The 25,958-nt window shown below is 38.5% G+C and overlaps 1 protein-coding gene across 1 annotated transcript; it reads left to right on the top strand.

Annotated features, from left to right (window-relative positions):
* The first annotated feature begins 571 nt into the window (after positions 1-571).
* On the top strand, positions 572-24,180 carry guca1b (guanylate cyclase activator 1B). The gene is made up of 4 exons (XM_028799130.2): positions 572-1,307; positions 4,304-4,453; positions 14,862-14,973; positions 23,798-24,180. The coding sequence occupies exons 1-4, from the start codon at positions 1,107-1,109 to the stop codon at positions 23,923-23,925; spliced, it is 591 nt and encodes a 196-aa protein (XP_028654963.1). The 5' UTR covers positions 572-1,106; the 3' UTR covers positions 23,926-24,180.
* Positions 24,181-25,958: the final 1,778 nt, after the last annotated feature.

The raw sequence follows: 25,958 nt of genomic DNA, 5'->3' as shown, positions 1-25,958 counted from the left end.
CTTTCACACTTGTAAGATGTACGCATTTTCTTCTTTTCACCTCTGTAGATCTTGACTCCCCTAACCTGTAAAATATCATCACAATATTAACTAACAATACCATCTTTCACCTAGTGTTCCTGGAATAGGCTGTAGATCCAAGGCCAAACACTGGATTAAGCAGTCTTAATATTAGATGAGTAGATATCACATTTAGAATGTTTATCTATCTTCTTCCTTTACCTGAAAATTATGATCAGATCTGACACAAGGACATTTATATAAATGCAAGATGAAACAACTATATTCTAATCGTGGTCAAGATTAAATGGGCACAATCATCTACAGTACATTAACAATGAAGCAGTCAAAAATTAAGATGGGATTCAATCGATGAGAATAGACTTCTAAGAATGAAGCTACCTCAGAAAGTGGCTCATAGGTTATAAGTGAAACAGTAAGACACATTGATGTTGACAGTGGAAAGTTTCTGACATGCAATGCACCCTTTCTGAGACAAGCACAGAAATGGATCAAACAGGTCAGTATCACAAAGGGCCGCACATGAACTTGCAAGGGGAAGCCCCCCACACTTGGTTTCCTAAGATTAAGGATGCAGTGATAGGAAAGCCACGGCTAATGGTTTTAAAGGTTCTGTTCTGAGAAAGGCAATGTCAGCGAGCTGGATTCTCGCCAGAGGGTCATTGGCATCAGAAGAGGTGAGTCTTGAACTTGGTGCAGGTGGCGGGGGAGAGAGACATCGAGGAGAATGTAAAGGTCTCCATGACGCAGCTCAGGGAATCTCCTAATGATCTTATTGTCAGCTAAGTGACTCTGATAACAGCTGACGTATCAAATCCCTGGCATCAGTCTAACAAAAACAGATAGGTGGTAGTCTGCAGAAGATGAGTGATAAGAGTAGGCTTGTAAAGTTTGTGTCTAGATAAAGAGTAATAATTTTAAAATAGATGTGGTGCTTCTATGAAAGAAAGCAAGAATGTGAGTAATATTTTCCTTTTCAAGCAGTGTGGAGAAAAAAAGCCTTACCTTTAACAAAGTAGGCACTTAAACAGGCAGAGAAGTAGCAAAAATCCCAAAACTGGAGAGTGGCATTTTGTTGTCTGACCATGGGTCAGCTCCTGAGTGAAGAAAACAACAAGGTGGAGATTGATGTTGCTGAGCTACAAGAGTGGTACAAGAAGTTTGTGGTTGAATGTCCCAGTGGGACCCTCTTCATGCATGAATTCAAAGGCTTCTTTGGGGTGTCAGAGAACCAGGAGCTATCAGAATATATAGAGAACATGTTCCGTGCCTTCGACAAAAATGGGGTAAGAGCTTGATTGCATTGCTTTTTAAAGTAGATAGGCAATAAGACACAAATATCAGATCACTGAGGTAGAAGAGCTAAACATAACCGGACTAACTCTCCTTTGGTCTACTTAGATTTCTGAGTTCTAAAAATGTGCAAATGGCCCAGTTGCTTTAACATTTTTTCAGGCCTTCCCCGGTGTAGTTTTCAGCCACAGAGCTGACTGAATCTCAACAAAAAAAGGTGGGGAAGTATAAAAGATCTACGAGTACAACTGCTGCCATTAGTAGGATGGGTGAAGGCTTTCGACTATGCTCTGGACTGCCCTTTGGCTGCCTTTGACTCATTTATTTCTGATTACTGAGATTTATTATTCTAAGTTATTTAATGTATGTCACAGTATGTTAACTGTAAAAATAATTTGTTTGGTTATATTTTCAAGTATTGGGGACCACTAGGGTGTGTGGCTTTATGTTCTGTTCTTCATCAACATTTTCTTTCAGATATTTTTTTACTTGTACAATTAGGCTTAATAATTATGTGGTTTATGTTGTTGGGGGCTAATACTCATTGCCTTTATTTTAGGGAATCAGCTGAAAGTCAGTTAATTGGTAGGATAATCACTACCAATCCAAATTTTTATTATGGTCTTTCTCACATTATCTGTCATTAGAATATTCAATGTTATAATTTACGTAAGATTCACTTTCATAGCAACAGGGTTGAAATGTGCAGTAACATTTTCAAACTCCCTTGACCAGTATTGGGGGTAAGGTTCCTAGACAAGGTGATAGTACACTGCAGAGCCCACTCAGATATCGCACCCAAGAGACCAACTTCAGATCTTCAATTGACTAGACACATTCTTTGAGATGTTGGAGGAAAACTGGAGAATCTGGAGAAATAACACACAGGCCCTGGGAGATCATTGAAATATCGCATTTAAAACTTGGATGCTGGATATGAGAGGCAGTAGCAAGAACTATCATCTTCCACCATCATACCCCACAATCTTCTTCTTCTTCTTCTTCCTCTTTATCTTTGCCCACTTCTATGTGGGGTCGATGTGCCTGATCAACCTTCAGCATACAGCTCAGTCCCGCACGTCTTTACCAGTCAAACTATTTTCCTTCAGATCTTCTTTTACTTTATCCATCCACCTCCGCTTGGCTTCCCTTGCTTTCTCTTCCCGTGCACTTCCATTCCCATCACTCTTTTGCCCACGTATTCATTATCTCCTCATCACAAGTCCATATCTAGATATCTCTCCCACTATTATTGTACCTCTGATTGCCTCATTTCTTATTCTGTCCTTTATTGTAACTCCACACATTCATCTCAACATTCTCATTTCTGCACATCTAACTACTTCTTCTGCATTCTTTTTACTGCCCATGCCTCAGCTCTATACAGGTACATCATTGCTGGTCTTACCACTGTTTTAGAAACCTTATTTAACCTTTGCTTTAATTCTTTGATCACACAGTACTCCATCAAATCATTAATACAATCAAACCTCAGAATATACTATATTATATTACATTTTATTATATTGCTTAACTAGATTAGTATCTTGTCCAGGGTTAAGTTTATCTTATGTCTGATGTTGCTAGGATAGACTCAACCCCTCCTCCCGGAATCCTACTTAACAATTGTTTAACAATTGATGTACTTTTCATTCATCCATCTTCCAAACCCATTTTATCCTGAACAGGATTGCAAGGAAGCTGGAGCCTATCCTAGCAAGCATAAGATGCAAGGCTATCACTGGGCGAATATACACACATGCCAATTTAGCTTAGCCACTTCACCTAACCTGCATGTCTTTGGACTGTGGGAGGAAACCAGAGCATCCAGAAGAAACCCATGCGGACATGGGGAGAACATGTAAACGCCATGAGACAAAGGACCAGGGACATGAACCCTGGGCTTCTTGTTGCAAGGCAGCAGCACTTCCACTGCATGACAATTCCCCCCACTGGATATTATATTATATTATATTATATTATATTATATTATATTATATTATATTATATTATATTATATTATACTAGAAGAAGAAATTGATTTAGCAACGTTTTGGTTTACAGTGCAAAGCCTGAGCCATATCTGAACCTAATAAATACTATTCCATCCATTTTCCATAAATGCTGTTAATCTTGGTCACAGTCAATTCAAAAACATTCAATATGAAAATTTATTAACAACTTCATATTTTCTAGCAAAATCACCTGGCTGGAAGTGTGTTTGAAGGTTTTTGGTAGCAGAATATTCATTTAGAACCTTAGAATAGCTCTAGCCAAAGTTTAAGTCCACCATACTTGAAGCTGACATGATTAAAAATGATCCAAATCTTATTATGTGATTTCATCTACTGTTAAATTTTGCTCCGTACTTCTAAAATTTTTATTTTTATACTGTATTGAGGATTTGTTCTGTTCTGTTTATTGTATTGTATTGTATTGACCCCCTTCTTTTGACACCCACTGCACGCCCAACCTACCTGGAAAGGGGTCTCTCTTTGAACTGCCTTTCCCAAGGTTTCTTTTATTTTTTCCCTACAAGGTTTTTTTTTGGGGAGTTTTTCCTTGTCTTCATAGAGAGTCAAGGCTGGGGGGCTGTCAAGAGGTAGGGCCTGTTAAAGCCCATTGCGGCACTTCCTGTATGATTTTGGGCTATACAAAAATACATTGTATTTATTGTATTATATTAAGAAGCATGAGCCTGGTTAAGTTGCTGAAACAAAATATTTTTAAAAATTGTGTTGAAGAAACAACTGGAAACATTTACTTTGAAATAAATGATTTGATCACCTAAATTCAACATACCATCAAATTTGTAAAAATATTTAGAGCAACCCTGGGCTGCAGATCATAGTTTACTCTGTACAGCTGTGTTCCCAGCTTTTTGAATTACTTAAGATATTGAATGATATGAAATTCCTTTACTGGCAGTTGAGATAACCAGTTATTCTTTAATTACATCTTATTTGTTTATTTGTTTCTGGCTTTCCAGGATAATACAATAGACTTCTTGGAATATGTAGCAGCTCTCAACCTTGTGTTAAGAGGCAAGCTGGAGCACAAGCTAAGGTGGACTTTTAAGATGTACGACAAGGATGGCAATGGCTGTATCGACAAGACAGAACTGCTGGAGATTGTGGAGGTTTGTATAATGATCTGCAACTGGCCAATATCTCTGGCTATTGAACACACCACAAAATGATAACAAATTCTTAGTAAGGATATAGTGTTTAACTTCTTTTCCATTAAGGTAAATTAGCTCCAAGGCCACACAGTCAACAGAAATAGAAAAGTAACGTAATCTAATTGTCAGGAATAGAAAGTGACACTTAATCTAATTGTCCACTCGACCTTCTTCTCATGCAGTAAGGCAGAAAAGATATGGAAGCAGGGAGCCAGTAATCTCTGTGAATGAGATCAAAGCTTTGATAAACCAGCAAAGTCCTGACCCAGGAATTAATGTAGTTGACAAGTTGACAGATAAGATAAGTGGATGTAGAGGATGATGTAGAAATAAAAAAGGTATTCTTTAGGCTACCTGACAAGTGAGTCTGAAATCTGACAACTAGCACAAGTATTACAGGACATCATATCCATTTTTTAATGGCCATGTGACCAATTCTCCAAATCAACTGTAGTACATCACACTTTGAAAAATCTCAATAATAAACAACAATGCTACATGAAGCTTCATAGATTACTGTGGTGGAATTCCTTATCAATAAGTGTGCAATATAAATATGCATCGCTTTATGAAGCATACACAGTCACCATTAGATTTTTATTCTCCAGAAATCAATTTACCTTAATTTTAATGTGGTCTAGCAAAGGAACATTAGTGTGCAGAAAGAAATGGTGGTATGTAATCAGTTTCCAAGAAGAAGTTCATAGCACTGTGGTGGGCTGGTGCCCTGCCCGGGGTTTGTTTCCTGCCTTCCTCTCTGTGTTGGCTGTTATTGGCTCCAGCAGACCCTCGTGACCCTGTAGTTGGGATATAGCGGGTTGGATAATGGATGGATGAAGTTCATAGCAAAGAAAGTTCCTGTGGTTACAGGATCTAATGTTTGCCTGCTGTCCACACTTTGTGCATCTTGCCTTTAAAACATCTGTTGTCAAGGTAGAAACCACTTACCTCATATAGCTTCTTAGCTCTGCATGATTATTGATCTAACGTATGACAGGTATCTTTTATCTTTACCACTAAGGTTTGAAAATAGTACCTCAGGGCTGTATCATGCCGACTGACTGAACGATGATGCTGGGATAGACTCTGACCCCCATGCAACTCTTAATTGGATTAAGCAGATTTGAGTTGGGGGTATGTTATAATACACTACAATGAACTGGCAGCCCATCCTGTAATGGATCATGTCTTGTATTCAATGCTGTTAGAATAGGCCTCAGCTCCCTGAAACCCAGAATTGGATTAAGCAGGTTGAATATGTTGTGCTATCTCTTGTTAAGTCACATAATATAATATCATAGCAATGGCCTCCAACCTCCACGATCCTGAATTAAGGGGATATGAATTAAATAACATAACATAACATAACATCTTCACCACCTAATAGCTAATTTGTGGTGAGAGTACTGGTGCAAAAAATGCTGCTGTCTCATCATCCAAGTGGATGCTGCACATTGGTGGCTACCGTACTGTTTGTTTAAAGCTTAGTGTCTAGAAAATTGCTCTCTATCTATCTATCTATCTATCTATCTATCTATCTATCTATCTATCTATCTATCTATCTATCTATCTATCTATCTATCTATCTATCTATCTATCTATCTATCTATCTATCTATCTATCTATCTATCTATCTATCTATCTATCTATCTATCTATCTATCTATCTATCTATCTATCTATCTATCTATCTATCTATCTATCTATCATAACATTGTCAAACTACAGCTCAGGGTCATGGAGGGCTTGAGCCTATCCCTTCAGCACAAAGCATAAGGCAAGGAAACCCCCTAGCACCTGAACAGAGTGCTAGTTTATTGCAGGACACATTCACACAATGCCAGTTTGTAACTGACACACACACATTTGAAGATGTGGGAGGAAAACTAGAATACCCAGAGAAAAATCTCTGTGGGCACTGGGAGAACCTTTAAATTTCCCACAGACAAAGACCAGGCACAGGTTTTTAACCCACAATGCTGCAACAGTGAGGCTGGCACACCATCTGCTACTGCCTTAAATATTATATTGTATTATTTTATGTCACGTCATTATCTAACTTGCTCAATCCAGACCATGATTATGGTTGGTGTGGGGTGACTGGAGCTTATCTCAGTCACCATAATTTTCAAGGCAAGGTCACCAGTCCATTGCAGGGTGAACACACACACACCAAACACACAAAAGGGCCAATTTAGCATCACCAGTTCATCTAACTTGCATGTCTTTGGACAATGAGAGGTAACTGGAGCGCCCGAAAGAAACCATACAAACAACCATACAAACATACAAACTCCACGCAAGGATGCCCCAGACACGAACCCTGACCTACTTACTGCGAGGCAGAGGTGCTGCCACTGCAACACTGAGCCACCCTATATTATATTATATTATATTATATTATATTATATTATATTATATTATATTATATTATATTATATTATATTATATTATTAACCACTTCACAATAGACTGTCATCCAGAGCTGATTTCTTTCTTTTACTGGATAGTTGGATGGATGGATAGTTTAATACCGACTCAGTCATAATAAGCCAATAGTTAGACAATTAACCTAGAAACATATGCGAGAATGTTGCAGGGAAGCTTATGGACCTAAAGTTAACTACATGAATATGTGGAGAATATTCATTCTTCACACAATCACAGAGAATGATACCGCTCTTTGTTTTTCTGTGAGTAAACGTCCAGTTTTGATACTTTCTTTTAATTATACCCTTGAATAGGCAACATAAAGTTGCCCTTGGCCATAAAGAAAGGCAACATAAAGATGAACTGTCCAGATTAATTGTTTTTAGCATGCCTATACAGTATCAAATTAAATTGAATGTAAAGTATTACACAAATCAAAATATAAGAGCTGAATACATGATGGGAGCACTGAAACTTGAAAGTATAACTTATGAAAAGATAAAAGGAGTCATAGTAGACTTGTCACTATCTACATAGAGACTTTAGGATGTCTAATAGGATATTAGGTTATACAGCACAATATCTAGAGTACATGTCAAGGAAGGTTATGCTTAAGTTACAATACATAAGTGAGGCCTCATTTGGAGAGCATTTTGGTCTCCATTTTACATAAATAACATAGCAGCATTAAAGAAAGCCCAGAGAAGAGCAACTGGGTTGATCCCAGGACTGTGAGGTGTGAGCTATGAGGAGAGACTGAAGAAAAGAAGATGAGCCTTTTCTGTTTTAGTGAAGACATATTTGAGTGTTTTTAATTATGAAATGAATTTATATGATGGGTTCCAGTTATTACATTAAATTAAGTTCATCAGCTTAGTCTAACTTCAAATTTTATCTTCGACACAGATTAAAAACTGATTAAGATTAGATTTTGCACATACATTAGAAAGTTATTGTTCACACACAGAACCATAGACGCTTGATGATTTGATATTATTTTGGAGAAATCTGGTGGATATGAGCTTTGTTGGGCAAATTTGTTTTAATGTTCTTACAACAGCATAATGGTAAAATGTATGCATTTATGCTGAAAAGGCAAATTAGAATCCATTGGAGAAGATAGTTGTACATAGGCCAAAAATTTGTTCTGTCTCTGCCCAACTTTAAACAAATACATTTGGTTTCAAGTAGTCTAGCTCAACTAAAAGATTCTTTTCTGCATAAGATTGCCTAGTAACTGTATAGTGTAACTATACAGCTGCTATTCAGTAGATATGGAGGCATTCTGGATAGAGTCTGGCTAGTAAAAAATTCTTTTTAAAAAGTGATCAGTGCTCTTCTGGTCATCTTTATTTGCAACATAATATTGGAGGTGATACCATTTTTCTACAATCTTTGGAAGAATTGCTAAATTCAGATGTCAGGTTCACCACTGTACCTTTCTGTGCTATACTGTGAGCAATTCCTGGGCCTCATTGAGAATTCTTTAATGATTATCAATCTAGACATACTGTATATTTAGTGAATAGTTTTCTGCTTCAGGGTACAGGGTGCCAGTTGTAGGACAATGGCAAAGAAAAATTAATCCAGGATGGGGTGTCATTCTATCACAGGGCATGGCATTGCACATACTCACACTGAGTCAGTTTAGTGCACCAATTTAACCAAAAACACATCTTTTTTTTTGTGCAGCAGCCTTTAAAAACACACAAAATCCTCTACTGTTCTTAAATGATTTAAAAGCGTATTGGTTCTAAATGGTTTGAAATACAGTAGGTATTAGCCTCAAGTATTTCTGCTTTATTTTTGTTGATGTCTGGAAAATGATCTCATCACCCCTTGAGGATTCTTACAAGTCTTGTGGAGCCAAGCTTGCCTGATATTTAAATCAGAACAGGACCTGTGGTGTATGGAGTTTTCTCCCCATGTGCTTTCAAAAGTCAAAACCATTGTTATAAGCCTTCTTTAGTGGTGACTGGCCATTAGACATTTCAGCTGTGGTACAATACTATCATGATACTAGCAGGAAACTCTATTACCTCCCTCTTGCCCCAAAAGCGTTGGAAAACCCATTTTTGACACTGCTCACTTCCGGCACTTTCAAGTCTAATTGTCTGATTACACAAGTTTTCTGAAACTGAAAGCTTTATGTAGAAATGTCTTTATTCAATTCTTCAAAAACATTGTAAATTTGCCATTTGAACCTGATGACTTGTAAGTCATCCAACATATACAGGGAGTGCAGTTACAAAAAAATCTTCTCAGGCTACAAGAAGTAAGTAAATAAAGAATTAAACAATAGAATACAATATAAAATACAATATAAAGACATCAGTAATCATCATGCATCGCACATAACCAATTCAATAAAACATGATGCGTCCAGCACATTACTTTCCCTATGTAAAGCTGTGATGATAACAGGATCATCTTTCAGAACAACATGTGCTAAAAAAGTGTTTAGTCATTGTTGCTGTGTTTCTGGCCTACAGCAAAACCTTGTTAATCCAGACTCCTGATTGGATTTTCCATAATGGGAAGAATTCTAATGAAAAAATATAAATGGAAGGAATTCAAAAAATAACTGACTTATGAGCTGTTTTCAACAAATCATATGGTATATTTTCAAGTATGAGCTCACCTAACTAAGTTTATATTAACAACTTAATTGTAAACAAGAAGAACAGGAATAAAGGGGATAGATAGATAGATAGATAGATAGATAGATAGATAGATAGATAGATAGATAGATAGATAGATAGATAGATAGATAGATAGATAGATAGATAGATAGATAGATAGATAGATAGATAGATAGATAGATACTTTATTAATCCCAAGGGGAAATTCACAACTACAACTAGTCCATGTATATTTTTATATGTAATTTTACGCTGGATAAAAATGAATGTTGTGGTGCACTGTAGTACATGATCAGTGATGCAGAGGGAGATGAAAGATGCATTCTTGGAAACGAGTCCCTCACTAGGCCCTTTCCTCCTCTTCAACAACACAAATCAGTCACTCAGCTATTGTATACAGTTGACAGTTTCCACTAGCATTGTCCACATGTACACCTTACCTCAGTTCTTTTTTTACTGTAGTGTTTTGATTTCATTCATCCATCCATCCATCCATCCATTGTCTCCCGCTTATCTGAGATCGGGTCGCGGGGGCAGCAGCTTGAGCAGAGATGCCCAGACTTCCCTCTCCCCAGCCACTTCTTCTAGCTCTTCCGGGAGAATCCCGAGGTGTTCCCAGGCCAGCCGGGAGACATAGTCCCTCCAGCGTGTCCTGGGTCTTCCCCGGGGCCTCCTCCCGGTTGGACGTGCCCGGAACACCTCACCAGGGAGGCGTCCAGGAGGCATCCTGATCAGATGCCCGAGCCACCTCATCTGACTCCTCTCGATGCAGAGGAGCAGCGGCTCTACTCTGAGCCCCTCCCGGATGACTGAGCTTCTCACCCTATCTTTAAGGGAAAGCCCAGACACCCTGCGGAGGAAACTCATTTCAGCCGCTTGTATTCGCGATCTTGTTCTTTCAGTCAATACCCATAGTTCATGACCATAGGTGAGGGTAGGAACATAGATCGACTGGTAAATTGAGAGCTTCGTCTTGCGTCTCAGCTCCTTTTTCACCACGACAGACCGATGCAACGCCCGCATTACTGCGGATGCCGCACCGATCCGCCTGTCGATCTCACGCTCCATTCTTCCCTCACTCGTGAACAAGACCCCGAGATACTTGAACTCCTCCACTTGGGGCAGGATCTCGCTACCAACCCTGAGAGGGCACTCCACCTTTTCCGGCTGAGGACCATGGTCTCGGATTTGGAGGTGCTGATTCTCATCCCAGCCGCTTCACACTCGGCTGCGAAACCGATCCAGAGAGAGCTGAAGATCACGGCCTGATGAAGCATACAGGACAACATCATCTGCAAAAAGCAGTGACCCAATCCTGAGCCCACCAAACCGGACCCCCTCAATGCCCTTGCTGTGCCTAGAAATTCTGTCCATAAAAGTTATGAACAGAATCGGTGACAAAGGGCAGCCCTGGCGGAGTCCAACTCTCACTGGAAATGGGTTCGACTTACTGCCGGCAATGCGGACCAAGCTCTGGCACCGATCGTACAGGGACCGAACAGCCCTTATCAGGGGGGCCGGTACGCCATACTCTCGGAGTCCCCCCCACAGGATTCCCCGAGGGACACGGTCGAATGCCTTTTCCAAGTCCACAAAACACATGTAGACTGGTTGGGCAAACTCCCATGCACCCTCCAGGACCCTGCTAAGGGTATAGAGCTGGTCCACTGTTCCACGACCAGGACGAAAACTACACTGTTCCTCCTGAATCCGATTTCATTCATTCATTCATTCATTTTTCACCACAAGACTTGGTCACAGGGACAACAGTCTTAGCAGTGAAGCCTATGCCTTCCTTTCTCCAGCTACACTTGCCAACTCATACTGTGGGATTCCAAGGCATTCCCAGGTCATCTAAGAGATATAATCCTCCCAGCAAGCCCTGGTTCTTCTCCCAGGTCTCCTCCCAGCTCGTCTGCCAGTGAAACCTCCATTGGGAGGCATCCTGGAGACGTCTGGATCAGATGTGCCTGAACCACCTATATTTTGTTTTCTTGATGTTGAGAGTCAGTGGCTCTACTCCGAGCCTCTCCTGGATGTCTGTGCTCCTCACCCTATCTCTAACGAAGAATCCAGCCACCCAGCAGAGGAAGTTCATTTCAGCTTTTTGTACTTGTGTTTTTCATTTACTGTATTTGTTTATTTTTGGCAGTTTGGCTTAACAGAAGGTGGCAACAAAAGAAAAAAAGTGTTACAGTGTCAATGGATAAAAGTGAGCACAGTTTTTCGCATTGATAAGGGGGAAGATCACTCTCGAATTAGGGGTAGAAAACTGTTTCTGTGATTGGAAAAAAAATGGAAAGTAATCAAAACCTTTCAATAAAACCTGGAAAGTAAAAGACAGCTTCTGGTTAATCTGGACTTTCACCAGTCTGGATTGTAGTGAGGTCCCATCAGATTCAGAATAAGAGGATTTTACTGTAAGTAGGGAAAATGAAAAGCATATTTATACATATTTAAAGGACACTGAATTTCCTTCTATACATCTATGATATTTGTCTGCTGCTGTTATCTGACTCAAGGTTATTTGGCGATATTGAACTCACAAGGCACACACAAAAGCCACACTCATTCACAGGGTCAATTTAGGGTACTAGTCAACCTGCCATTTAAATTTTTGGATGAAAACCCACACAGACACTGGAAGAATATGCAAATTTCAAACTAGAAGGTCCTGGGATTCTGTTGCTATGAGGCAGCAGCACTAATTACCTTGCCACCCCTCTCGAAATTAATCATAATCATCATTTTTACTCATCCTATACTGGAGAAAGTCATGGTAGAAATACTGTGCTGGATGGCCAAGGCCATCATTTCATAAATATGTTCTTCCAACACCTTCTGGGGATTTTCTAGATACTCCATCTGAGAGATATAATCCCTCATTTCCATCTATCTAGCCTTTCCCCAGCTGGACATATCTTGTAGAAGATCATCTCCAATGGAGGCGCCAAGGGGCATTTTACTACATATTCAAGCCACCTCAATTGGCTTCCCTTGATACAGAGAAGCAGCAGTTTTATTTCTGGGTTTTCCTGTATTGCCGATGACCTCATCCATTCATGAAGAGTGCATCAAGCAGGAACCTCAATTCAGTAACTTGTACTTGTGATCTTATTCTTCAGATCACTTCCCAGAAACTGAAACCATTGATTTGGACTGTGGTGCAGACTTTTTATTAAATCAGAGGTTAGGCATGAGAATGGTGTGTGATGGTAATTTCCTGGTGGCTGCCAATGTTGCCTGATTGGGTGCAGTGCAAAAAAGTCACGCAGAGTTGCCATGTGAACATACCATCAGTTAAGTGAAGAAAGTAGGTAGGGTGCAATTCCAGCCTGACAACAGGCAAGAGTGGGATAGATCTCTTGAAGTCCTGATTCCTTTATGACTGTTTGATTCTAATAATGTTTTAGTGTACACAATAAAAATACAATGTGAATCACCAGACATTGTTATACTAAAGTTTGTTATTAAAGTTCCTGTTCCTGTATATTTGCCCAACTTCCAAATACCAACTTCCCAAGAATGGGATTCCACTGCAAACAGCTATTTTTATTTATGCAGTAACATCCTTTTGTAGAGACCAAATACAAGAAAGCTCCTCCAGTGGCTGGCACATCACAAAATTGTTAAGGATATCTCCAAGCAAGTACATCATACTGGTGTAGTGAACTAATTTTACTACCTCACAGAGTCTAAATCCTTGATTCATGGCTTGCACACAATTGCTGTCTGTTTGGACTTCACTCATTTTCTCCATTTATGTGTGGGTTTCCCTCTGCATATTCTGAATTTCTGCCCATATCTCAAAAGATGTGTGTTTGGGTAATTGATGATTCTAAAACTATCTCAGTGTGAATGTGTTTGTGCCTTGGTCTTGCAATGGACTGGTTGGCTTCTGTCTTGCTCCTGATGCTGCCAGCCTGCATGACTTTGAACTGGATAAGGTGGGTTTGATGATGCTGTATTATCAACGAGAAGTAGACACAAGTCTGCATACCTAAGACCAGATTGAGCTGGTCAGGGCGAAGCTGATCACTGCTTTCAATTTGCTTATAGTTCACCTATTTCTGGTTAGGAGGATATTTGTGAACTCTCCAGTTCCATCAATGGTGCAGAGCAGCATAGCTCAAGCCACTGGTTATTGCAATGCAAGGATTTAGTGAAATTATTGCTCTGTTTGTTAAACCCATGCCTTACAGTGCACAGTTTATGTAATATAGAGGCTGGCTGTATCATGATGTGTTTTAGCTGCACACACCGTCTATTGGTCTGTTAGGACTTCCATAGCAAAGTGTATTTGCTAGCCAAAAGAAGGGATTATGGCTGTTTCTAATGCTATATTGACCAGTCCTTTTGAGTGCCCACTGCAGGCACTAAGTTTTGTCAAATATCACTTGTCTATTCTTTGCAGAAAGATCACATACAGTAGTCTTTAAGTATGCAAGAACAAAAAAAAAAAAACTTGGTGCACAATGTGTACTCTTCTTTGCTTTCACTCCCACATAATCATTTTGTTCTTGTGAAGCATCTAAAATTTGCCTGATGTGTGAAGTATAAAGCAGTCACAGCCCATAACAGTGACTGTGTGACACAAACTAATGGTACTATCTTGAATCAGGACAACTCTATTTTACAAATTAAACGTGTCAATTTCCCAGTGAGGCTGGAACTTGATTGCAGTATTCGCAGGTTGGATCTTGCCCTGGAAACATTTTACACAATTTTAAATGAGACAGATGTGCTTGATATATAATTTTGAATTGAATAATTGTATGCTTTGCACATATGGAGCTCGAGTGAATTCTCTGCATTGCTACCTTCCACTCCTTTTCTGATATGCCGAGTGAGAGATCCTTTTCTCACTGTCCTCTTGGATCTTTGAAAGGGATGGACTGTAAAATGGTATTATATATTACAGAAAAGCTGTCTGAGTCCTCAAGACTGATCAGTATTTTTTCCAGCATAGAGGCATGTGGGAGGTGAGGAAAATTGGGCAGGTTCTGTTTAACACCGTTTCAAATTTGAAGGTAGTGAAAGAAATGTGTTGCCGGAAAGTTACATTTGGAATTTAATTGTTCGTAGGATGCAAAGACGTTGTCTATGTACAGATCTCTAAGTGATTTAATCCCAAATGTTTTCCAGATATTAAAAACTGCATATATTTGAGAGGGTGGAAAAAGGTGGTTCTTGTGCAGAGGTGCCACAGATAAAAGCTTCTCTATCTAGTTTTAGAAAAGCCGGTGATGTGTTGCACACATTGTATTCCTACCAGATTTTTCTGTTCTGTTCTAGTCCATATATCGTCTGAAGAAGGCTTGTCATGCTGACACAGATGATTGCCACCTTTTGACTCCAGACCAGGTAGTCGACAGGATATTTCAGCTTGTGGATGAAAATGGTGATGGTAAGCTCAATTTCTTGTATTCATATATACTGTAATGAATGAAAAACACAGATGCAAGATAGGATTCAGCAATTACAAAGTTGGCAGTCATATTCAATTAAAAAATGAAGGTAATCTGAGATTGTACTGGAATCAGGAATTTACAATTAGATATTCAGGCAATTGAAAGCCTTAGTCTCTTCAATTCTACCCCTAGGGTAGACGTTAACATTATTCAAAGTTATTGTCTGTTTTTACCTGCATTTTTATTACTCTTTAATTTAATATTGTTTTTTGTATCAGTATGCTGCTGCTGGAGTATGTGAATTTCCCCTTGGGATTAATAAAGTATCTATCTATCTATCTATCTATCTATCTATCTATCTATCTATCTATCTATCTATCTATCTATCTATCTATCTATCTATCTATCTATCTATCTATCTATCTATCTATCTATCTATCTATCTAGTCATCATACTTTCTACCTCAGCCTGTTCGAGACATGGTATAATTCTGTTCAGCACAGTACACTGCATATATCACTCCCAATTCAGTCGTTCTAAAATTTACTGGGATTATAACATACATGTGAAGAATCTCTTCAACCATTCAACCTTCCTTGGCCACATCTTCTACGTATTTCCCTCTAGTTACACCTTTCTGATCAACACATACAGTATTATTTACTTATTTTGCAGTTTTAATGTCAGGAAAAGGCATCTGCTTTTTATATCCCTATTTGGGGCAATAGTGGATGGAGAACAATTGCTTAATAGGCACCCCTTTGTGATAACCATGACAACACTGTAAGTCCAGTACTTTCTTCTTTTATCTTATTTTTTAATGGAATTGGATTTATTTCCTCAGATGTGCATTACAAATCTTGCCAAAGATTATATTCACCCAATTTATGCCCAGCAGGCACAGAATTTTAGTGGGCGACCAGAAGAAAAAGACAAAGTCAAAAAAATGAAGTGAGGGTCAGAACCAGGAAAATAACTATCAGTCACTAAAATCAAGAATTGCATGACAAAATCAAAGTCAGAAGGACTGCAGAAAGTTTAAAATGCAGAGAAACAAAATAAAGAGCAGTTTTCAAAAGGTTTGAAGGGTTTTGGAATCTGTGTAGTCGGATAAGGAAGTATAGCTTTAGATGATCTGTTATCCCATCGTGTCATGATTGACAGGGCCACAACTGCTGAGGATACACCCATTCCTGGACAGTCCTGGCAGCAGGAATCAACAATAGCATCATTAAAATGGTGGTGAAAAATGGCCCAAATGAAAATTAAAACCAGAAATATTACTTCAGATAATATTAAACTAATAGATTCCTTGAGGTAAAAAAACCTCAATAGAGGCAAACGTTTACATAAATAATCCCTAGGCAAGATGCAAAAATATTAAAAATAGCAGACCCTGACACCCATCTCATATTTCAATTGGAGCAGGCTTTTTCTTTGTATCTAAAAAAATCAGAAGCTTATGCTCATGAATTTACAATCAAGAAATAAATAAAATCTCATTTAAAAAGAATTGCTTCCTGCCATTATTTTCTTCTTTTCTTGATCAAATCACTGGCTGTAACATATGTATTTATTAAATTTGATGTTTCAAAGTGTGCACAACCTAATCCATATTTAGGAGGGTTTTGAGTGGAATGCAGCATTTAATACTATCTCTGGTCATTATTAATAACATACTAGGGGGCTTTGCCCCCTGCTCACTTCGCTTGCCAATCCCCCGGCCTGCACTATGCACCAGCCACTTCGCATCTCTGAACTCGCGTATATAGATTTCACTTTCACCAAACAACAAATCTTTAAATTCTCGCGGATAGGCCTATTCATTTGGAAGAAACTCTACTTTTCCCCAACATGAATTAGACGATCTACAAGTCTCCGACTTAAAGTTTAAAGCCAAACAATTTCTACATAGTTCTGTCATATCACCTATGTCCAGATATTCAATCTCTTTTCACCGTTATTTGACCTAGTAATAATTTCCGTTTGTTAGCACTAATGTGATCTTTACTATCAGTTTTTTGAGACTTTCAAATTTTGGTACTTTCATAATCTCTAACCTGCTCTGCTCGTGTATCGTGCCAACGTTTTTGAACCTCTTTACGATGTTCTACTTTGTCTTCTACTCTTTGTCTTTTATTTCCGACCCCTCTTGGAGCTGAGAGTGCAGGGACTGTGTCTGACAATAGCAGTCACACGAATGAGAAGTGATTGGACCGTGGGCGTGGTTGTAAATGTTTAAGAGGAGTGCGGGACTTGTCAAAATCTCTTGGCAAAAAGTCTCGTCTCACGGGACCTGAAATTATCTTATATGGGAGTTGAAATTATTTCTGAGAAAGTCTCGTCCCAGGATTTCCTGTTATAATAGAGAGATAATACCCACTCAGCGCCAATATGGCTCTACCTTTTTAAGTAGAAGTGGATGCATATAATCTAGGAGTTGGGGCCATTTTGCTCAGGATTTTCCTGATACAAATTAGTTACATCACTCCTTTTTCTAAAATGTTATGCTCATCTCAGCAGAACTAGCCAGCTGGCCAGTGATGATGCCTATCAAGTTGGCATTTGTCATTAATACTGGTCAAAAACAGTTAGTGTACTGGCTAAGTGATTAGATGCTCATCAAGCTTGGTGAATCTCTCTTTTAACTGCTTTTTAACCCATCACTCACTGTTCTGGTGAAGGCAATTTAAAAGCTAATGGCCTATCTAGAATGTCTGAACCTATGATGTTACCTCTGACCCTGAAAATATAATCAACCTGAAAACAATCATAGGGGCAGTTCTGTTTAGATTTCATAATTTCCTTCAAGACTCCTTCAGTCTCCTTGTCTTCTTCCCCCTCCTCTACTACTCCTGAAGGAAACACATTTATGCCTGCTGAAGCAGGTTGTCCTAGTATCACTGAATGTTTAGAATTTTTCAAACAATGCTTTTGGTGACCAAATATGATTAGGGGCCTTAGAGACTCTATGAGAGCCTTTGATATGTGCAACCAATCTAAAAATAACATTCTGGGATTCGGTTAGAATTTTTACAGCCTATTCCCTCACCATCCCAGCCATGGGAGGATATTACAGTGGATTTTATTATAAACTTACCTCTGTCTGAAGGTCACACAACTATTTAAGGGGTTATAGATTTCTTTTTGAAAACTTCTCATTTTGTTCCCCACAAGCCTCTTCCCTGTACCAAAAAGCTGTTTGACAGTTTTATTCATCAGTAGTTTTAGCTACTAAGTCCCATCCTATGTTACTGTGACCAGCCCAAACCCCCAGTTTATTTCTAAGTTCCAGTAAAGTTTTTGCTCAAAGATAGGCATTCAGGTCAAACTTACTACAGGTTATGGGTTATCTGAGAGAGCAAATCAAAACTGAGTGAAATTTGTTAAGTGTGCGATCAACTCCTTTCAGTCCAATTAGTATCATATGTTACTTCTGACAGATTTATCTCAGAATACATTTTATAATTATTTTCTGAAAATCTCCCCATTTGAGAGCAAGTATGGTTTCATGTCCCCTATTTTGAATTGTGGTTTGACCTATTCTGTGGTAGCCAATCTTTTGTAATTCTGGTTTGGGGTTCAGAAGCACTTAAAAGCTGAAGCTTCTGCCAAGTACTGTGTAGATGGGAGGGAAACACCCTATCCTGCTTCTAAGGTTGAGCAGAAGATGGAGCTTACTACTTAAGACTCCTGCTTGAAAGTGACGCCCCTTAAACTTGGTGTGTTGCACATCGGTCCCTATTCTGTCATTAAACTTGTGGGTCCTGTTACCCATCGTTTGACTTTGCTAGCTCTTTTTTGGGTACATTCCTCCTTCCATCCACCATAACTTAAGCCTGTACATTTGAGCAGATTTGTTTATTACTTCAATGGCTTCTCTGTCTGTATTGGTTGAGGGTCAGCATGAATATGAAATTCAAAACTTTCTTGATTCTATTAAAAGGGGTTCCAGAGTGGGCTGACTTGTACATTGGAAAGGGTAAGGTCCATAGGATCGTGCATGGAAATCAGGAGGTGACATGAATGCTCCATGTCAAGCTGTTTTTGTCTGGTTTGGGGTTGTTATACATGGAGAATTGATTTGTGACCTGAGTGTTCACTTTAGTTATTGTCCTAAGGGTGCTGATTTTGGTTAGCATCTTTTTTTTTTATTTACTTGATGCCGCTTTGACTGTGCATTATGATTTTCTCATTTTTGTATTCAAAACATGTGCGTTGGCGATATCAACAGTAATTCTGGTATAAATATAGCAGTGCACAGTATGGTCAACACCACTTGGTTGATATTCCAAACAGGTTAACCTTAGCAATAGCTTTTTTTTTTTCAAATAGGCCCTAGCATTAGGTTTCTTTTCAGTTTTGACTTAATCACTGTTTTTCTAACATATGAGTTTGTCTTCCCCTTTGGTAGTTAATTTATCTTTCTGCCTTTCACCTATTCTAGTTTCTAACCATGTTTTTGACTCATAAATCATCTCCTGTTTTTTTACTTCCTAATGCCCACAAAAATCCTTGGGCACATTTAACCTCCTTAAAATCAACCCCAAGCATGACTTGTTCTTATCTTTTTATGTTAATACGATTTAACCCAAGTCACACTCAGAGAAGGTGTAATGATCCACTTTACAGTATTAAGACCAAACAACTCTTGGGACAGTATTCTGCTGCCATCTAGTTGATGAAATAACATTATAATGCAAAAAAGCCTGAATACTTCTATGCGTTCTACCACTTTATGATAACACTATGGTAAGTCATCAAGATTCATGAGTGGGACAAAGACTTCAATCTAAAAACATAATAGCAAACAAAAAGCCATAAAGTCAATTATGGAATAAACTGAAACTGAATCATTGCTTGAATCAAGCAATAGTAATGATGTTGTGAATTGGTCATCAGACGTTGTAACAAACAGTGAAACTGACACCTGTTCAGTAGATTCTGACCTGCCAAATTTCAGTGATGTTCTTGTTGGGTGTTATCTTCATACTACTGCTGATAATCCTGAACCTCCTCATTGCCAATTTACAGGTAACCCCAGTCTAAAGATGTCTGTTGATCATGATTATCTGGACTATTTACAATTTGTCAATGATAGTCTGGTGGAGAAAACAGTTGTTGAAATGAAATGTGTTGTAAAAGTCAGAATAAAAACTATTTGCATGTTATAGTTGCTGGCAGCTTGTCACCATAGATGATATGTAGGTGTTTTTTAGTCTCCTGATACTGCAGAGTATTGTGGGAAACCAGTCAAAAAATAGAACTGGTCCACAAACTGGGTGTTGCAGACACCCATTTCCAGCAAAGTTATGAATGGGTATTGTTTTTCACTCATTTTTGAAATACCTGCATTTAACTAAATAACAATGACTATGATGAGGCCAATTGCCCAGCACTGAAACGGTTTAAACTGTGGGATGTGTATCAGTCGATTGTCAAAAATATGCAGAAGGTGTATGTTCCTATTGTGATATAAATAATAAAGAAAATCTTATGTATTACAAAGGGTGGCTGTGTGGATACAGTTCACTGCATCCAAATGGGCACATTTCAAGTTTTATATACTGTGCGAAGCAAGTTCTGGATACATATGAAACTCAATACTTAACACCGGTAAAGGGACCAAGTGGGATGGTAAGTACAGTCAATACAGCATCCCTATATAGTCTGTGCTGTCACTGGCAGACCCAAGGTTGCATTAAAGTGATGGACATTTTTTATATCTCATCTGAACTGCTTGAGATTTTACTTCAAAGGAGAACTGATGCATATGGTACTCTATAACCAAACCACCATCACTAATGTGGAAGTCACTATGACTTATGCCGTGGCAGGCTACAATAACACAATGAGCAGTGTCTATTATGTGGGTCAGGCACTGACAGTCTAAGCTGCCATGTGCAAGAAACAGAGAAAATATTTAAAAAAATATTACAAAAAAATCTTTCGACATCTGCTTAAACAGTGCTTATGTGCATTGGTGAATGTTTAAAAACATGTCATAGGAAGTATGTTTACTAAATCTGCATCAGTACTGCAGTGGACACTGGACATACCTTTCCTAATGAGATTATGTTGGTGTTTTGATATTTACATGCTTCTGTTCCATAACCTTTTTTTTCTTGTTGAACACTTTTGGCTGCTTTCTCGAACAGTAAACATAAAACTAAGAAGGGTACTAGTGTCCTCAACACACTTTTTACCTGAGACATTGATAGAGAGGTCTCTTCCCCATTGTTGGTTCAGATTGTCTAGTAGTGAGCAATATAACATTAATTAACACTACAGATTACTAGCTAAAATATTTTTGGGCGTTTGCATTGTTAGAGGATTAGGGATATTAGCATCTCAATCTTTTTATGTGGCGAACATGAACCCCACCTACTGTATTACAATGATGAATGAATGAATGAATGATGATTATTTAAAACTACAGAACATTAAATTCACTTTATTTAAAGTTAAGACTGTAAATGTATAGAGCACAGATCTGAAAAAAAAGTATCTGGAGAAACTCACCAGTGCAGAATTTCATGTCTGTTTATGGGATATGCTGTTGCTCTCCTTTTTAATTTTTTTCATTTTCTGTGCATGACTATTTACTTCTTCCTTAATTTACTCCTTAATTGCATACATGCACTTTGAAAGAGCAGAAGGCTCTTTATGGCTGTTTTTGATGACCACCCGTCAAATATGGCCAGTATATTGTCCAGTATACAGGTGCATCTCAATAAATTAGAATATCATCAAAAAGTTAATTTATTTCAGTAATTCGATTCAAAAAGTGAAACTCCTATATTATATAGATTTATTACACAGGTTATGGCTTACAGGTAATGCAAACTCAAAATTCAGTATCTCAGAAAATTAGAATATTGCATAAGGCCAATAAAAAAATTACTTTTAATACAGAAAAGTTGGCCTCCTGAAAAGTATGTCCATGTATGCCCTCAATACTTGGTTTGGGCTCCTTTTGCATGAATTACTGCATCAATGTGGTGTGGCATGGAGGGGATCAGCCTGTGGCACTGCTGAGGTGTTATGGAGGCCCAGGATGCTTTGATAGTTGCCTTCAGCTCGTCTGCATTGTTTTGTCTGGTGTCTCTCATCTTCCTCTTGACAATACCCCATAGATTCTTTATGGGGTTTGGGTCAGGCGAGTTTGCTGGCCAATCAAGCACAGTGATACCATTGTCATTAAACCAGGTATTGGTACTTTTGGAAGAGTGAGCAGGTGCCAAGTACTGCCGGAAAATGAAATCAGCATATCCATAAAGTTTGTCAACAGAGGGAAGCATGAAGCACTCTAAAATGTCCTGTTAGACAGCTGCACTGACTTTGGACGTGATAAAACAGAGTGAACCAACACCAGCAGATGACATGGCTCCCCAAATCATCACTGACTGAGGAAACTTCACACTGGACCACAAGCAACTTGGATTCTGTGCCTCTCCACTCTTTCTCCAGACTCTGGGACCTTGATTTCCAAATGAAATGCAAAATTGACTTTCATCTGAAAAGAGAACTTTGGACCACTGAGCTACAGTCCAGTCCGTTTTCTCCTGAGCAGGTAAAATGCTTCTGATGTTGTCTCTGGTTCAGGAGTTGCCTGACACAAAGAATGCTGCGACAGTGTAGCCCATGTCCCTGATACGTCGGTGTGTGGTGGCTCTTGAAGCACTGACTCCAGCAGCAGTCCACTCCTTGGGAATCTCCCCCAAATTCTTGAATGGGCTGTGCTTCACAATCCTCTCAAGGCTGCAGTTATCCCTGTTGGTTGTGCACCTTTTTCTGCCTCATTTTTTCCTTCCACTCAACTTTCTATTAATATGCTTGGATACAGCACTCTGTGAACAGCCAGTTTCTTTAGCAATGCCATTTTGTGGCTTCCCCTCCTTGTGGAGGGTGTCAATGACTGTCTTCTGGACAACTGTCAAGTCGGCAGTCTTCCCCATGATTGTGTGGCCTACTGAACCGGACTGAGAGACCATTTAATGGCTCAGGACACCTTTGCGGGTGTTTTGGGTTAATTAGCTGAGTGAAGTGGGACACCATGAGTCTACAATATTGAACTTTCTCACAATATTCTAATTTTCTGAGATACTGAATTTTGGGTTTTTATTAGCTATAAGCCATAATCAGCAAAATGAAAAGAAATAAACGCTTGAAATATATCACTGTGCGTAATGAATCTATATAATATATGAGTTTCATTTTTTGAATTGAATTACTGAAATAAATTAACTTTTCGATGATATTCTAATTAATTGAGATGCACCTGTAAATGGGCTTGCAACAGCATCAGCCTATTCCTTTGTGAATTTTACATTACTATTTAGGGTTAGATTGCTGGGTAGGCTCATCTGGCAGGTTAAAAGCTCGTACAATACAGTCTGGTAAGCCTGTACTTTAACAGCCCTGCACAGATTGCTAACTTATGTTGTTTTGCAACACCAAGCACAGAGTCATACTATTGCTGATTATATCATAGAAAGGCATAAACAGACTATAATAATCTGCTAACCTTGTTTTGATCAAAGATCCTTAACCACGACTGACTTCAAACTAAAATAATAATTTTCAAAGACTTTTCCTTACATATAATGTGCACGTGCAGTTCTTGTGCATTTTAGTGGTACACCCTTTGAATTTAGCTGGTTGAAAACTTAATAAGTGGATAATATAAATGTGTAATAAACATTCAATTTACAACCCCATCCGTGTCCTTATTGTTAAATATTACGGTTTCTGCATTCACTTTAGTATCCTCTGAGTTACGACAGGCTTGAATTTTTCACTCTCTTTTCTGTCCACAGGCCAACTATCCCTGGATGAATTCATCGATGGCGCACGCCGGGACAAGTGGGTGATGAAAATGCTCCAGATGGATGTTAATCCAGGTTTTTGGATCTCAGAGCGACGGAGGAAGAGTGCTTTATTTTAACAAAGGCTGCCTTGGGGAAATGCTTAAGGGACTTCTTTAAGTTACAGGCTACGTGTTGAACATATTGTTTTGGAATATTTTTTGAAGACTTTATGAAAATATCTAGCCTGTTATTTATTAGTTTTGCACATACAATATTAGTACATTTCAATTTTGAAATATTTCTTTCCTCAGTCTTATGGGGGTTGGGTTTTATATTCACTTTTTGATTGTACAGATATCAACTGGCATCCCTTTCAGGCGTGGTTCCTACCTTTCACTGTTTAATGCAGGGACAGTGAAGGAAACACACAATCCAGTAATGAAATATGCATGTTCTGAAAGTGAATGGGTGGATGTTTGCAAAGTTTTCCTTGATTATATGAAACCAAAAATGCAAAATTACTGTGCATCAATTAAGTTTTGAATTTATACAAATGATTCCAAATCATTTCAAATGGCTTTGCTTTTAGGGAAACAAGAATTCTCCTCAAGAACTGTCGTTCTATTATGCCTCTTGGAAATTTATGCTATACTCTCTGGCTATATAATTTTAAAATAAGGGACTTCCAGGAAGCCAATATGAAGGATGTAATAAGCCCTGAAGAGAAACCGCACATTGATTGTCCCTCATAAATGATCCTGTTCAATAAAAGCTGCTGCCATTTAGAAGAAGAATCACAAAATACTTAAGAATCTGCTCTATAGCAAAGGCATCCATCTAAGCTAACCTGTCACAACATTAATAGAGAGCTGTGCTGAACTTCATACTTCTAGTTAATTCTAAACTCACAAATAAAATGCAGAAAGAGAAAAACGATAAGGGATTCTAGCTGTCGAGAGTTAACAAACTGGTTACAATGAAAATGTAAAGGTTTGGTGGCTGAGTAGCCATGCTGTTAATGCATGAAGATATTGATTCCTGCTTTATAAAAGAGGCGGAATGGCTAGAGTCCTTGACGATGACCACAAAGTTATTTGCACATTGTTAAATTGTTGGCTTCCCTTTTGTTTCTGTAAAAATGTATTCAGGACACCGGAATGACCTCCTGGCCTTTACTTAATGGTAATTCCTGAAAGTATCTACAATAGATGCCATGAAAACTAATATTATTGCTTTCATTAGTGTCTAGGTGGTCTGCAGGCAGGTGGTCATCTGCATAGCATAAAGTAGATAAAGCTGCCAGTTCTACAGTAATCTAGAGGTGTGTGGCCTGAAAACCATAGATTGTACACCACTAAAGACCCCTTGGGATTTGCATTGTCAAAACAGACATCCTCATTCTCCCAGAGTCCATAGTGAAAAGTTGTCATTGTTTGCCAGATTTTGTTCAGCTTGTTCATGTTTGTTTATGTCTTCTCAAAGAAAGCTGGAATGATCCAAGGATCTCCTTCAGAAGTGTTGAATGTACTTGTTAAGTTTCTGTTTTTATTGGTGGCCTTGCTCTCTAGTACATTTCCTACTCTGTCAGCCTCTGTCAGCCATCTTATTCTTCTGCAAGGCTAAGAAGATGTTCATTTGTAGATTTGTGCAAAAAATATCTTAAATGAGAAGAAGTGCTGATTGCGTTGAATTACCCATGTAAATCTTCTTTCTGAAATATAGACGCTTACACTATGAGCCTTTTGTGTTGGTTTGCTAGTGTGGTGGTTGCTTATATTCAGACCTAAGGGAATTCAGATCTTTGCAGTGTTGTTTCTAAGATGCTGTATCAAAAGCAACATAATAATATCTCCTCTGTTTTGACAGGTAAATGTAGCAAAGTTCTGCCAGATTGAAATTTGAAATACATATAAATAAAATAATGCAGCTGAGCAACACTATAAATCTTGCTGCAAAGATTACAATACGTTTTAGTTTGAACTGACATAGTTTTAAGTTTTCAAAAATCAACAATAATAGGCACATAAGAAAACATTACTTTCCAGATAATTAAAACATGGTATTAAAATATTACTCATTTTAAGAATTCTGCCAAACATCCCGGATTATCTTGATCCTTTTAGCCACTTGCTTAATTTTTGAAAGTGTGTCTTGTGGAGGCTTTATAATT

This window comes from Erpetoichthys calabaricus, chromosome 3 (assembly GCF_900747795.2).
Source record: "Erpetoichthys calabaricus chromosome 3, fErpCal1.3, whole genome shotgun sequence".
In the NCBI taxonomy this organism is placed as follows: Eukaryota; Metazoa; Chordata; class Cladistia; order Polypteriformes; family Polypteridae; genus Erpetoichthys; species Erpetoichthys calabaricus.
Note: the sequence above shows the minus strand (reverse complement) of the source record. Positions and strands in the feature narration are given on the sequence as shown.

Coding starts and splice junctions, on each gene's coding strand:
- guca1b (XM_028799130.2), top strand. CDS start 1,107: ATGGGTCAGCTCCTGAGTGAAGAAAACAACAAGGTGGAGATTGATGTT. Junction 1,308..4,303: donor GTGCCTTCGACAAAAATGGG/GTAAGAGCTTGA, acceptor CTGGCTTTCCAG/GATAATACAATAGACTTCTT. Junction 4,454..14,861: donor AACTGCTGGAGATTGTGGAG/GTTTGTATAATG, acceptor GTTCTGTTCTAG/TCCATATATCGTCTGAAGAA.